The 14135-nt window shown below is 40.8% G+C and overlaps 1 protein-coding gene across 5 annotated transcripts; it reads right to left on the minus strand.

The window, feature by feature from the left end:
• Positions 1-443: 443 nt before the first annotated feature.
• Positions 444-13436, minus strand: CREBZF (CREB/ATF bZIP transcription factor). 5 transcript variants are annotated; one of them, XR_005291999.2, is made up of 5 exons: positions 12541-13436; positions 11870-11947; positions 10333-10403; positions 3318-3387; positions 444-1191 (listed from the first exon to the last, which is right to left on the minus strand). XR_005291999.2 is itself a non-coding variant. In XM_038396152.2 (3 exons), exons 1-2 carry the CDS (start codon positions 13434-13436, stop codon positions 11899-11901), a joined length of 945 nt encoding a protein of 314 aa, XP_038252080.1. In that variant the 3' UTR covers positions 9329-10403; positions 11870-11898. The 5 variants fall into 5 exon arrangements, 2 of the variants coding, with proteins under 2 accessions (XP_038252080.1, XP_043360045.1); XR_005291997.2 differs by lacking the exon at positions 3318-3387; XR_006277561.1 differs by lacking the exons at positions 444-1191; positions 3318-3387 and adding an exon at positions 5970-6789.
• Between the last annotated feature and the right edge of the window lie 699 nt (positions 13437-14135).

The following is a 14135-nucleotide window of genomic DNA, read 5'->3' on the forward strand; positions in this document are numbered from 1 at the left end:
TAATCAGAGCAAAGGTTATACAGTTTTTTTTAAGTTATCAGGGAGCACTCAAAACTCCCCAAATGTACTATGAAATACACAGATGCTGATTTTGTGCATCAGTCAAATGGGATTAGAGTTGCTGCATTAATACACCCATGTCTCTTCCCCTCCCCCTTCATATCAACCACATAGTCTAGAGGCAATGCACAGGTATGTAGTACTAATATCAAATTGAGTTAATTCGACATTGAATTAGGGATTTTGCTGGCAGTATTTTTTTTTTTTTTTTTGGTGCTCTGGTAAACCAGGCTTGAGTGAAGTTGAACTTTGAGTAATTTAATACTTCTGATACCTTACACCTTATTTGAGCACCTGTTCATCAACAGAATTACACAAAAGATACATCTATAACCTGGGTTTTCATTCATAATGTTACAAACCAAAAAGCAATATGGATACAGTTACCACAGTATAAGCACTGTATTTATTTTACCTGCTCATGAGTTGAGACAATCTGTTCCAAAACAAGAATGCAGAATCTAGATCAGTCCTTGTTCATTTCCCATGTAATAGGATCTTGTCTAGTTTAAAGAATGCCAACCAAACCCCTGCTTCCATCACTTCCTTAGGATATTATTGCACAGCAAAACATCTTGCCCTCAGGAAAGTTTTCTTAATTTAGCCTATTATTTAAACCACCCAGTGTGTTGGGCATTTTTACATAAGACAGGGAAGTGAATTAGTCAAACATGCTCAGTTCTGTTCCATGAAAAGACATCCACAAATCATTATTACAGTTGCCCTCCATGCTGGAGTAGTTGTACAGCAGCAGGGCAATGACATCAGAGAGGGCAAAGAACTCAAGAGACCCCCATACAAGGCAGCAATTGCATCCTTAGCCAATGTGGCCATGGCTGCAAGGACAGCCATCAGGCAGGGGACAGACTGAGTTGTTTTTTTGGGGGGGTGAGGCAGGAGCTTGTAAAATCTGAATTTGTTTCCAACAACCCCTTAAGTCTTTTCAGGAGCTTATCCTACAAGATTAAACTTAATAATGGATGTGTGCATAGGACTAGCTTTATTTTCTCATCAACTCGAACAAATGCTCCAGAGTTTGGCTACAGACAATGCAAAACACCTTTTTCAGCATTCTGAAGATAACCAGAACCTGCTCTCCCTCTTCTGGAAGTCCTGGGGAAATCTGAGTAGCTGTAGGAGGAAAAAGTCTTATCAGTTTTTTTTTTCAGGGGTTAGGTTTCTTAACTCTTTAAATTTTCCTCCAAGCTGAGGGTGTGGAGTGAGGGATCAGAAGCAGCTCTGGACAAGATGGTTCTAGACCCAATCCACCTCTAATTTCCTGAATTAGAGCTAACTTCAGAAGAAGTTCTCAGTGCTTGACTATGGAATTTTTGCATTTGCTTTAATAGCCAGCAGTTAAAGTAATACTAGTTCCTAGTGTAGATGCAGCCATACTGGTATAAAAGGTACTTATGTTAATGAAGCTTATTTACATAAATTTATAGAAGCAAGCACCTTCATATCAGTTTCTAAATTGATATAAAGTGATAGATTTAATAATACCCCAACTTTATGCTTTTCTACATTCTAGCCAAAGGGGAGCAGTAAGAGGAAGGAACTAATGTCTAGCTGCAATTCCAAACCACTGCTCTAGTCTATAAGTAACTCCCACTTATATCCCAAAAAGACTGAGGCTTATCCCTCTGAAATTCAAGGTTAGACTCTTAGAAACGGAATTTGTCTTACTGTGGTGAGAGCACTGCAGCCCAGATTCACATCTTCACATTTTTTAAGAAGTAACGTTTACTCCTATGTGCATGTTTAACACATTTATTTAAGCACGGCAGTATAAGATTACACTACTCCCATATTTTGGAAGAGAAGATAAACTAAACAGCTCATTATTAAAAACATTTCAATGTACTTCCACCCACAATAAAATCAGACCAGAAATATAAAGTCTATCACACTGTTCTAAAATTAAAGAGATGAGTCAGGTACACAAAAACTATTGTAAACAACAGAAGAGCATATATTCCATTAGTGGTTGCAGTGTTGCTCCCAGGACATTAGAGAAACAAGATGGATGAGGTAATATTTTGAGCTATGCAGAGCTTTTCCTCAGCTACACCTAAAGAGCTCTGTGTAGCTCAGAAGCTTGACTTTCACCTACAGAAGTCAGTGCAATAAAATATTACCTCTCCAACCTTCTTTCTTACACAAGAGCATATATAAATTCCTGCTGACAATTTACTGAGAATTATATGTGGTGTTCCATAGTTATAGGAAATAGGAAATTCATCTAATCTCTACTAGAAAAACCTGAAGTGTTTTGTACTGTTCGAGGGCAGAAAAATCTTTCTGAAGATATGCTTTCATCTTCACTATGAAAGTAAATGGAAGCAATCAGACTAACATCATACTGGGAGCTTTTATATTTTAAAAATATTACAATTTCAAGGTTAGTGTTTGTTTCAAAATGACCAATAAAATCATACTTCCTGATTGTGTTGAATTTGGATTTTCTGCAGATACACCAAAATTTAGCTCAAAATACTCCGTCTCCCTCTGTTCAAGCTGATGTAGAAGTGAAACTGTATACTTCTAACTTTGAAGGCTCTCTGGCAGTGCCTTGATGGTTGAAGTTAGTGAGTTTTGCTTTGACTCCAGCAGCACACTTTGCCAGACTTGGTTACATGCATGACAGCTTTCAATTAACCAGGAGAAAACTTGGAACACAAGTTTTCAAAACCTGATTTTAAAAAGTTGCCCACACTGAAATATGATCAGAAGAAAAACATCAAATTGTTCGTTTCCTGTCAGGATTGAGATGTCAAGTAATTATATTACATTGTTCTTTCCTTGCATACATCTCTTTTAAACAGGCTTTGGAAGGATTGGATTTTTATCAGTAAATGTTGGCAAGTGTCCATTTCATGTAAAGACACACAAACCTACAAAATAATATTTCCTTTGAGGGTAACTGAAATTTGCAGATAGGCAAAGAAAGAAAAATGGTGCTTGATAACTTAAATGTTTGATTTAAGAATATTCACTTTATACATTTTGACATCAGATGTTGACAATTTGTGTTTTAACTAAGAAAAAGTTTTAACATTTTGAATCTCATCATTAAATTGTCTGATGCCCCCTATAATTTCCTACAACTGTGAAAGTTTAAACAGATACAAATAAAGAGCACTTAAAAACAAACACTGATATCCACCAAAACTATAAAAAGGAAACAGTGAATTATGCCAAGCCTACTACTTACAAATAAAGAGCAAGAGTCTATTCATGCCTATTACTCCCCTTACCTTAAGGTAATCTGCTGTTAGATATAGAAAAGATCTCAGGCAGGACCAAAAATTCTTAAATATCCTTTGTCTTTCTCAATAAAAAAAGGAAGAAAAAAAAGGCAAAACTTTATTTAAATGTAAATTTGATGAGTTGTGAAATTTCTTCATTGATTGTAAGTCACCCCATCCAATTTTAGTATTAACTTTCTGAATAATTTCTTCCAGATTTTACTTCCCAAAATTGAGACACATTCTGCCAATATATACAGTATTCTGCATTGTTACTTGAACGCTGAAAGGCAGACCAAATATCTTCATTTCCACTTTTACTAGTCTGATGGAGAAGATAGAAAAGAAGATGGCAAAGTGGGGTGGGGTTAATTTAAAAGCCTCTATACCCATATACCAGGAAGCAGAAAGAATTTTGGAGCCTCCTGTCATCTAATTTTGCACATAAAATTCATTAGCTTTCCTCTAACCAGGACAGTCAGTGAAGAGGCTGTAAGTGGTCTGTGCTGCTAGAAGAAAAGGAGTACCGGTGGCACCTTAGAGACTAACAAATTTATTAGAGCATAAGCTTTCGTGAGCTACAGCTCACTTCATCGGATGCATCGTAATGCATCCGATGAAGTGAGCTGTAGCTCACGAAAGCTTATGCGCGAATAAATTTGTTAGTCTCTAAGGTGCCACCGGTACTCCTTTTCTTTTTGCGAATACAGACTAACACGGCTGCTACTCTGAAACCTGTGATCGTGCTGCTAGAGTAATGTGCAGCCCTCATTACCAAAGACATCTTCGGGTCTCACAAAGTAAGTGGTCTGGGCTGATGTCAAGGTACAGTCGCACTCAACTACAGCACATTCTAGGGTGCTTTATGCGAGATGCTAATTTGAAACACTCTAAAGGTATACACATTTAATGAAGGGGTAAGTACAGTAAGGGCATAGATATGCATCTTCTTTGCAAATATACAGTGCAATTCCACATACCAAATACATCTGAAGGACATGGAACACCCTTCACAAAAATGTAGTAAACTGCCAGGCAGCAGGCTCCCCAAATTTTAGAGTGACAATATATGTCAGCTTGTTCAAGGGTAGCCTGCTCTAAAGAGAAAGTGATCTGTGCTTTTGTTCCCCGAGCCTAGAGTTTTATTGAAGACAACCATCATGTTTGTCAGTGAATCTATATTCTTGGACTAGTGTAAATGGAATGCACAGATGCTGTTTTATTGTATTTGTCCAACATTCCAAAAATTATGTGCATGCAATTGACAGGTATAAGAAGAGCAATGTGATTGCTATGACAGAGAATCAATCATGTATACGACAGTAATTCTACTTTCCTAGGTAATTAAAAGCCTGTGGGGTAAGCCTGATTTATACAGGGAAAAATTAGCAGAATTTGGCCTTATATTTACAATTTAGCTAATGGAACCACACTATCCTCCTTCCGCACACATAGCACTGAGACCTCCAGCATTCCCTTGTATTTTTCTTGCAATACTGGATTTCATCTAAACAAACATTTAGCCCCTGTACTGTTCAGCAGTGACCACCGGCACTCTAGGTCCCAGGACCGGAACAAAGGTATTTTATAGGACAGTATCAAAGCTGCATTACAAAGCTGAGAGATTTCAGAGTAGTAGCCGTGTTAGTCTATATTCGCAAAAAAGAGAAGGAGTACTTGTGGCCCATTAGAGACTAACAAATTTATTTGAGCATAAGTTTTTGTGAGCTACAGCTAACCCTAACCCTAAGCTCACGAAAGCTGATGCTCAAATAAATTTTTTAGTCTCTAAGGTGCCACAAGTTCTCCTTTCCTTTTTTTTTTTTTTTTTTTTTAACCCCAAGAGAGAAAAAGCTTACATGATCAATGCCTAGCTCAAACCAGCATTTAATCAGACTAATTAGCATTACATTCATTCCACTTTGGAAACTAAACTAGTTTAAAGAGTAACAATTGCAGCCCTGTACCTTTTTTAGACTGTTCACCTGATGACATTCTTTTGCACTGAATAACTTATTCAAATGTAAAAACTTAACAAGTTAGTCTATATCAGGAGATGGAAAAAATAGGGACACACACATTGTGGCTATTGGCCAGTCACTGTTTAAAGTTACAAAGCCTGATATTGAAAAGTTTTTAATTCATCCACTTGTAAGTTGCACAAGGAAAAAATTGTTTTTAGGTTACTGATGCAATTTTTCTCAGTCCAATATGTTAGCATGGCTATTTAAAGATTCATCGATAAGGGAAAAATTGTTTCAATGCAGGGTTACTTGCCTCCTTTATTTTTATACATACAAGACTTCTCAGTATGCCCCAGTACCTCTGGCATTTCACACCAAAAAAAAAATAAAAATTCAAAGTGGTTGAGTTATGTAGCTTCTCGTAACAGCTACGATCACACAAATTGTAGGAATACTATGAAAAGTAGTATCTATGTTACATTATGCCAAAAGTCAACTGAAAACTAAGCAAGAAAAAAAAAAAAAGTGTTTAAAATCCCAAGTCAGCAGTTAGAGGTACGGTCATAATTATTTTTAGTTACATCCTTATCTGTAGAGATTCCTACTATCATGGCAAAAACAAGTTACACACAAAAACATCATCACTGCAGTAGCTTTCACTGCATTTTAAAGGTGAAATCTACTGTTCAATTAAGAAGCAATACAGATGGATTCTGAAGGTAGTCAAGGTCTAACCTTCTGCCGGAATGATGGTGATTCAGATTATGGGAGGAAGGGTTTTTAGAGGGGAGAGGAATGGAGAAGCCTGCATCTTAACAGAGTACCATCATGAGCAGAACTCTGTTTTATGAACAGTGCTACAAAACACTACTTCACCTATCACAACCAGCAACAGCTTTCTTCTCCCCTTGCTACCAATCCTCCTGGCAATAAACACTCCCCTCCTCTTCTTGATTTCTCCTAAGCCCAGAACAGGCACACCTCCCAAGAAAGCCCCATCCCTGGCACTCTCTAATCTCAACAGGATAAAACCTATCACCTACCACTGGTGACCTATGTTTTTCTATGCTTAAAACTACAAAAAAAAAGTTTCTGAATACAAAATATCCATTTGGACACCCAGGGCATATGATGTACACCTACTGAGGCTTTTGTAAGTCTAAATAAATAATAGTATAATAGGCTGTATACGGATTACAATGCCTTCCTTCATGCAGAAGATACCATATCCAAATACACAATCCCCAAAACACATTAAAGGTTTTTAAAAATGGGTAATTTTATGAAAGTTTTATACATAAAGCCTTTGCTTTATTTTTTAACAAGTCCCTCAAAATTTCAAAGGAAACACTAGGACTCTCCACTTTTGGCAAGTGACAAAAAAAATTGTTAACTCAGATACATTAGTAGATGCCAAAATTTGTGACATAGCTCCCCATAATTACTTTGATACCATTTCTCCAGGCAGTTACAGGTGGCAGAAAAATTGAATTGTTTTTCCCCCAGATGCTGCTAAGCTGTTTGGAGAAAAGAGAGAAAGGTTAATTTTCAATGCTATTAAAATGCACAGGCATTTAAGATTACTGAGAATGAAGTCCTATTTCTTACTGATTACTATAATGGTCTTTTTCTAGTAGTTAAAGATCAGCAATGAAAAATAATGCACTATCTTCATGCAGTTAAGACACAAAATGGCGATTCCATTCTGTTTACGTGTATGTTCAGTTTATAACACCAATTATAACCTTTAATCAGTTATTCCTTGGTAGTGCACAGCACAAAACAAAGCCAGACATTAATTCTTCCAGCTGCTCATTAAGCCAAGAAATACACTCCCTTATGACATTATTGCTTAAATCATTTTAACTTCTTTTTATTCATTAATTTAATCATCTTCCTGAGGTATTTCCCCACTTTTATTATAAAAAAGGTTAAGATTTTGTCATGGTTATTTTTAGTATAAGCCATGGACAGGTCACAGGAAAAAAAAAATTCACAGAAGCCTGTGACCCGTCTTTGACTTTTATTAAAAATAAAGTGAGGGCTAACTTCCGGGGGGAAGAAGGGTGTGACTAAAACTGCGCCAGGGCCCCTGCAGGACCCATGGAATCTGGGAGCCCACAGGCCTGCCACCTCAAAGCACAGGATTGAAGTTGAAGCAGAAAATGTCACCAAGGTCTCTGAAAGTCATGATGGAATCTGTGACTCCCATGACAAAAATCTTATCCTTGGTTATAACTGCTGTAGACTGAGTCAGACTGCTTTCAGTTCATGCAATGCCTACCTAAATTAGAGATAGAGAGGCAACCAGTAACTCCACACACCAACTCCAACACACACTGTCCAAAGAACAAACATCTTTTTAAGACTTTCTCAACAACTGAGCATTATGATACAGCCTTGCAGTCAAACTCTAAAAACCTGTTAAAATTGATCAACTGTGTACTCTCAAACCTCTGCATATATCCAGAAATGTAAACCACTTGGGAAGTGTAAGGCCATGTCTATGCTACAGGTAGTGCAGCGGCATAGCTATGGTGGTATAGCTTTGCTGGCATAACTCCGTACCGTAGATGCAGCCTTCAATGACCGAAGGGATTTTTTGTTATTGAAGGAACACCACCTCCCCAAACAATGGTAGCTTGATTGATGATGGAAGCATTCTTCTGGAATGCTTCCATCATCAACCTAGCTGCATGTCCATTGGTGGTTAGGTCAGCATAGCTATACCACTCAGGTGTGGATTTTGCACACACCTGAGCAACGCAGCTATGTCGACCTAAATTTTAGGTGTAAACCAGGCCTAAATTAACAGTTGCATTTCATCTACTTTAGCCAATTTGTTCAACATTTGATTATTGTCATTTACTACATTTTTAGATAAACATATTGCAGAATACAGTCTAAATAGAAAAAGCTATATGTGTAAGCTTATATTTAACTGGCAATACTGCGGATTCCGCAATAAAAGGCTTCCACGGCAATTCTGACAGTGGGAGCTGCGAGAGTCCCCGCTCTCAGCCCCAGGCAGCCAACAGCAGAAAATCATGGACCAGTAATAATGGACTTTGTTACCGCAAATAATAGTGTCCAATATTACTTTTCCAAAATTTTCCATGGCTTGTCTGCAACTCAGCCACAGTTTTTTGACTATCATTTACAACTCAAGTAGGGCCTTACGTGCGTACCTATTACTAAATATAACAAGCACTCTGTTGGCCCTTAGTCTGCAATTTAGCATGTGAAACAAGAACAGGACATAAAATTATGAACTAACAACATGACAGTAAATAGAAAGAGTAGATCATCATCAATATTACGAAGCAAAAAAAATGAAATGAACAAGAGAGAGATGTCACCAGAACATGGAGGAAGCTACTAAGGGTGTGTCTATACTTAAAACGCTACAGCAGCACAGTTGTGCCACCATAGTGCTTCAGTGCAGACCCTACCTACGCCAACATTGGTGTAGATAATCCAATTGGTTCTCTCATTGGTGTAGATAATTCAATGTTTTCATCGACCTAGCATGGTCTACATAGGGACTTACTTAGTCATCTTAACAATACCACTCAGGCATGTGGATATTTCACACCCCTGACCAATGTAGTTGTACCAACCCAATTTTCTAGTGTGGACCAGACCTAAGATTTCTACTTAAGTTACATGGTTTCTTGAAGAAATGCTGCACACAGTTAAAGTGTTATTTATTAAATGATGTATTTAGTAAATCAGAGTGGTCACTGCAAACTCCAAGGAGAAAGTGTCACTGCATCTTCGACTCTTGAGAAACAGCAACAGTTTTATTCCATCCCCACCCATAAAAGTTGTTCATTTAAAGAAAAAGTAATTTTGTAAAGCTGTAAGACAAATCAAAGTATGGTTTAACTCTTAAATACCAGTTTTATATTCTTGCTTAAAAAGCTTCCCATCTGATATAAATGTACAGGCAACACTGTTAGCACTCCCTTTTTCAATTCCCAACCATCTAAAGATCTATCCATTAAAAATAAAATTGTTGAGTTAATAACAAAATGAAAAAATCTGAGCCCATAATTGAAAGATCAACACATCTGGTTTTATTATAGTACTGTATTCTTATTTGTACGGCACAGAGCTAATTACAAAGAAACATTTACAAGTTTTTCAAGTATTGTTAAGAAATCAGTTCAAGGCTTCTGCTTCAAAAAGCTATATTTAACAATATTCCATACAGATAGCACAAATTGATTAGCATTCAAAGAATTTTCCCCTCTGTTTGGCTTACATATGATTCAGAAGGCACTAAAAATCCCTGCAGTGACATTCGTGGGGGTGGATCCTATTTTTAGTTGTACCAGCACACATCATTTTGCATGTTGTAAAATTAACCGTTGCTCATATGCAATAGATTTTACAGAATGCAGTGATGCACATGTGCATATTAGAGACCAGGATTAAGTCCCAGATTGCTCTGATCCAACAACAAAGTGTTTATAATTGTGCAAAAAGGGGGAATCCTCTTACAGAGCAAGACAGTGTCACATTTAAGTTAAGGTAACTTAATAGTTACCTTAAAGCTTACTAAAAAGGCCATGGCAGTCTTCCATGCTTACTGTTTTAATATTTTTGTTGAATAAGATGATTACAAGTAAAGATGCATTTCTCCAACTATGAGCCCTACAAACTCAGTCTAGGCTCAATTAAGTCCAGTTCTTCCCAGCTCACATATCACCAAAAATAAGAGCTCTAAAGGTTAAATGAGGCTCTCAGTGACACTTGGACTACCCCACTGCCTACAATGGGGTTATGCAAGTGTAAAAAATTGGAACTCAATAGACAATCCAGCTGATACTGCACATGATGGAATAGAATCCACAGCTAATTAGTTCTTAGCTGTGCCGGCTCTGTATTTCTGTGAGCACGTAACTCTGAATACAGAGAAAGCAGAAGTAAAAAACTACCTTTGTACATAGTCACTTTTCAAATTAGTATCACACTAATTTTGGACTGGTGAGATTAGTTGAAATGAAAGACAGCAGAAGCCCTGTTACCTCTTTTTCCCCCATTTCTTATACTACCTTTTAAAATAAAGCAGGAAATGTGGCCAGCAGCTGGTCCCGTCTCTTCTGCCCCAACACAGCTGTATCCACTTTAGCATAAAGAAAAACAAGGATGCTAAATACACATATACTTTATCAAACAGTGATGTTTCACAAAGAAATTAGTTGTCTCTTCTCTTGCTCTTCCTTTAACTCCTATTACCACTAATGGGAGCTACTTAAGCACATCACTGAGAGAAGGAGACCCTTCAATTTACTCTTAATCCAACATATAAATCCATTTATTATACCTTAGTTTTAAGGTTTAAGTATATTAACTCAATCATTTTAGAAATAGAGACATCTCAAATCATTAACTCTAGACTTAAGTTGACCCATTCTTTGTGAAACCTCACTTTACATTTAATTATTTTTCACAACCCTTTCTTCCCCAATTTACATACATGGAAATAATCTAAACATTTTAATACAACCAAAAAATAAAAAGGTGTTTTGTAACCTATTCATCTTGCAAGATAGGGGTAATATTAGTGCTGATCCAAAAGCAACTCTCACACATTTGTCTGTGACCCCCCAAATTATTTTATTCCTCCTCTCTTAACTAAACATGGAGGTCTGCATGCGCATTATTTTTTCAAACCATCTATGTCAAGACATAACCTTTGTTCATCTGCAGATTGTATTTCCTAACTGACTATAGAAAGTTAGAGATATTTCTGAATACTCAGAGATGCCAATTTAAGATCCCATAGTAAAGTTACGCAAGTGTGTACGCAATTTTTTAAGTAAAAAGCCACTTTTGAAATACAAGGAATCTCAGTGATCTTGGGTATACAGACTATTTATGGTGAACTAGAATTAGAATTGCAATTCACATTACAATTCTGTGAAAAAAGTAGGTGACTTGCCTGCATTAGGGTGCCATTGTACAATGTTAATAATTGAAACCAATATTTGGGTTCTGTTTAAAATACAAAATTTGACATCACTACGTAAAGTAGACTAATGAGAAGTGATTTTCTTTTTTAAAGTGATATTGAGAACCACGAGGACTAGAATCAGGAATTGTATACCACTGGAAGGCACAAATGCTGACCTTTCAAAAGGAGAACCATTTGCTTATAGTTCTGGGTGGTCTAAAAACAGAAGACCTTAAAAAAAAAAAAATCACATCAGACTCATTACCATATTATTTGTTCCTTCCCCTAATCAGATGCATATTTCAGTAGCAAATATCTTAAAAACTGCTACTATGAGAAGGAAAGCAAACAGTGTACGTTATTTTTCCATTAATTTGTGAGATACTGGCTACTAAAATCAAGTCAAAATTCCACTGCAGAATATAGGCAAGGAGAAGAATAACCAGAGTTTGATTTTAATATCCACTACCTGTCCATTGGCCAAAGCTGAAAACACTTCGGCAAATCAGTACAAATGCTTTCAGGATGAGAAAACATTTCTAAGCACTGGTCCTAAACCAATGATCAGAAAAACCTGGACTAAGCATCAATGCAAGCTGTTTGATATCGCATTATGGGAATATATGGATCCTTACCAGGTTGCGAGGTGGAAAACGACTGTTCTTTAACCCCTACACAACGGAGCCTGGCAGGGCAAGCACCTAAAAAAGAAACTGTCAGAGAGGTTTAATAGTAATGTATAATTGAGACTTGTTACAGTTTTATATGCATGCTTTAACTGTTTGCTGATCAATATTATTGTTCTTAAGTCTGTCCAGTGACGATGTCCTAATAAAGTAGCATTTTTCTTTTTAAAAAAGCCAAGTATTTTCAGCTCTTCAGGATAAGCCGACTACACATTATCTGATTCAAAACAGGGTAGACAGTATTATCTTTACTGGCAACTGTGGGCACTGAGCACACCTTCATGCTTCAGGTTTGCATGATCTTTCACTCACTGCTGCAAACGGGCTCCGAATACACCTGCATATGTCAGGCTGCACAATATTTAGCACGCTGCTGTAAGCAGATTCCAAGCGCACTACTTGTGCGCCAATTTTGCACGATCTTTACCCAATACAAACTCCCAAGTGTGCCGTTCACGTGAGCTCTTTACCCTCTGCCACACACGGGCGCCGTTCCCATGCCAGTTTTGCCTACCCCCTATTTTTCAAGCCATGGCCTGCTTGCTCCGCCACGGCCCGAGGACCCCGGATGTGGGCACGGACAGATGAGAATAAAGACTGAAGCAGGTACTTGACCCTACATTTTGAAGGCGGCACATGCCCGCCTGGCACACAGGGAGCAGAACTCCACCGACAGCTGATCCCTGTCCACGTGGAGGCAGATCCCGCCAGAGGCCGGCCGCTCCTCCGCCTCCAGCTCGCCAGCATCCTGGCTCGGCAGGGCGTAGTCGTGGTCGCGGCTCTCGCCGGTCTGTGGTGGGTGCTGATGGGGCGGGTCCACGTCCCTGAAGAGGCTGGTACGGAGCCTGAGCCCCCCCGCCCCGGCCAGGCGGTTCAGCAGCTGCCCCAAGGCGCTCTGGTTGGCCAGCACGGCCCGCAGATAGTTAGTCTCCCTCTCCAGATCCCGCAGGCGCCGGTTCAGGCCCCGGTTGCGGTCCCGCAGCTGCCGGTTCTCCGCGGCCAGGCCCTGCAGGCGGCTCTCCAACCCCAGCACGTACTGCTTCTTCTTCAGCCGGTTCAGGCGGGCCGCGGCCGCCGCCTTCAGCCGGCTCCCGGTCGCCACCCCGCCCGGGCCGGCCCCGGCCCCGACGCTGCTCCGGCCCGGCGCGCTCAGGGGCGGCTCCGGCTCGTCCTGCTGCCCGCAGAAGCAGCCGCTCGGCTCCACGTCCAGGTCCCAGTGCGGCTGGGCCGCCTCCAGCAGATCGCCCAGCTCCAGCCCCAGCCCCGCGAACGGGTCCTCCTGCTCTGCCGGCTCCTGGGCCCCAGCGGCCGCCTCCCCCCGCGCCTGCTGCGGCTGCTCCAGGAAGGCCGCGTCCCAGCGCGGCCGCTTGGTGCGGGGGCCCTCCGGCTCCTCCTCCCCGCCATCGCCGCCTCCGGCCCCAGGGGCCGGCCCCGCGCCGGGGAGCTGCCAGGCGGCGGCCGAGGGGCTCTCCCCGCCCGACGAGGCCGCCAGCAGCTGGGTCAGGCTGTGGCGCATGGTGGGGAGGAGGCGAGGCCCGGGCTTCCCCGCCGGCTGCTCCGGGGAGAGGGAGAGGATTCCCCGCAGCGGGAGGAGAGAGGCCGCGGGACGGAGAAGCGAGCGAGGCGCCGCGGCCAGCCCCGGCAAGCAGGCCGCAGCGCGGGGGGCTGGGAATGGCGGCTCCACTGGCCGCGCCTGCGCAGCGCGGAACCGTAGAGAGGAGAGGACCGCCCCCACCCGCGCGCCATATTCGGGAGAGAAGGGGCGGGGCAGTGGGGGGATTCTAGCGGGGAGGGGCGGGGCGGGGCGGGGCAGTGGAGGGGGGGGAGGATTTTAGAGGGGGAGGGGCAAGGTAGCGATAGGAAAAGGAGGACTTGTGGCACCTTAGAGACTAACAAATTTATTAGAGCCTAAGCTTTCGTGGGCTACAGCATTTTCTCCACATGCTGAATGAACATGTATAGCTTGTCCATTCTGATCTCTGACTGGCTTCTCTTTTGATTGTCCTTTCAGATTTTAGCACTATGTCACATAGCTGTGGGACAGCAAATGAACCTACACTGGCTCCACAAGGTAAATTGCTCCTTCTCAGTTAGGAAACCACCAAGGATTTGAGTAAACCAAAGAAGACTGAAGGAATGTACAGAGGCCCCAAAACATATTGCTCATGCAGGGGTGTCAGAACTACTCAGTTGGCTGCAGCACTTGGCTTTAAAT

Source organism: Dermochelys coriacea, chromosome 1, assembly GCF_009764565.3.
Source record: "Dermochelys coriacea isolate rDerCor1 chromosome 1, rDerCor1.pri.v4, whole genome shotgun sequence".
NCBI classification, from domain to species: domain Eukaryota; kingdom Metazoa; phylum Chordata; order Testudines; family Dermochelyidae; genus Dermochelys; species Dermochelys coriacea.

What these genes read in the sequence shown, in the direction of transcription:
- CREBZF (XM_038396152.2), bottom strand. Translation starts at nt 13,436, where the DNA reads ATGCGCCACAGCCTGACCCAGCTGCTGGCGGCCTCGTCGGGCGGGGAG. An exon ending in GCATGTGCCGCCTTCAAAAT is followed by an intron (nt 11,948 to 12,540) that starts GTAGGGTCAAGT and finishes CCTCTCTGACAG; the next exon opens with TTTCTTTTTTAGGTGCTTGC.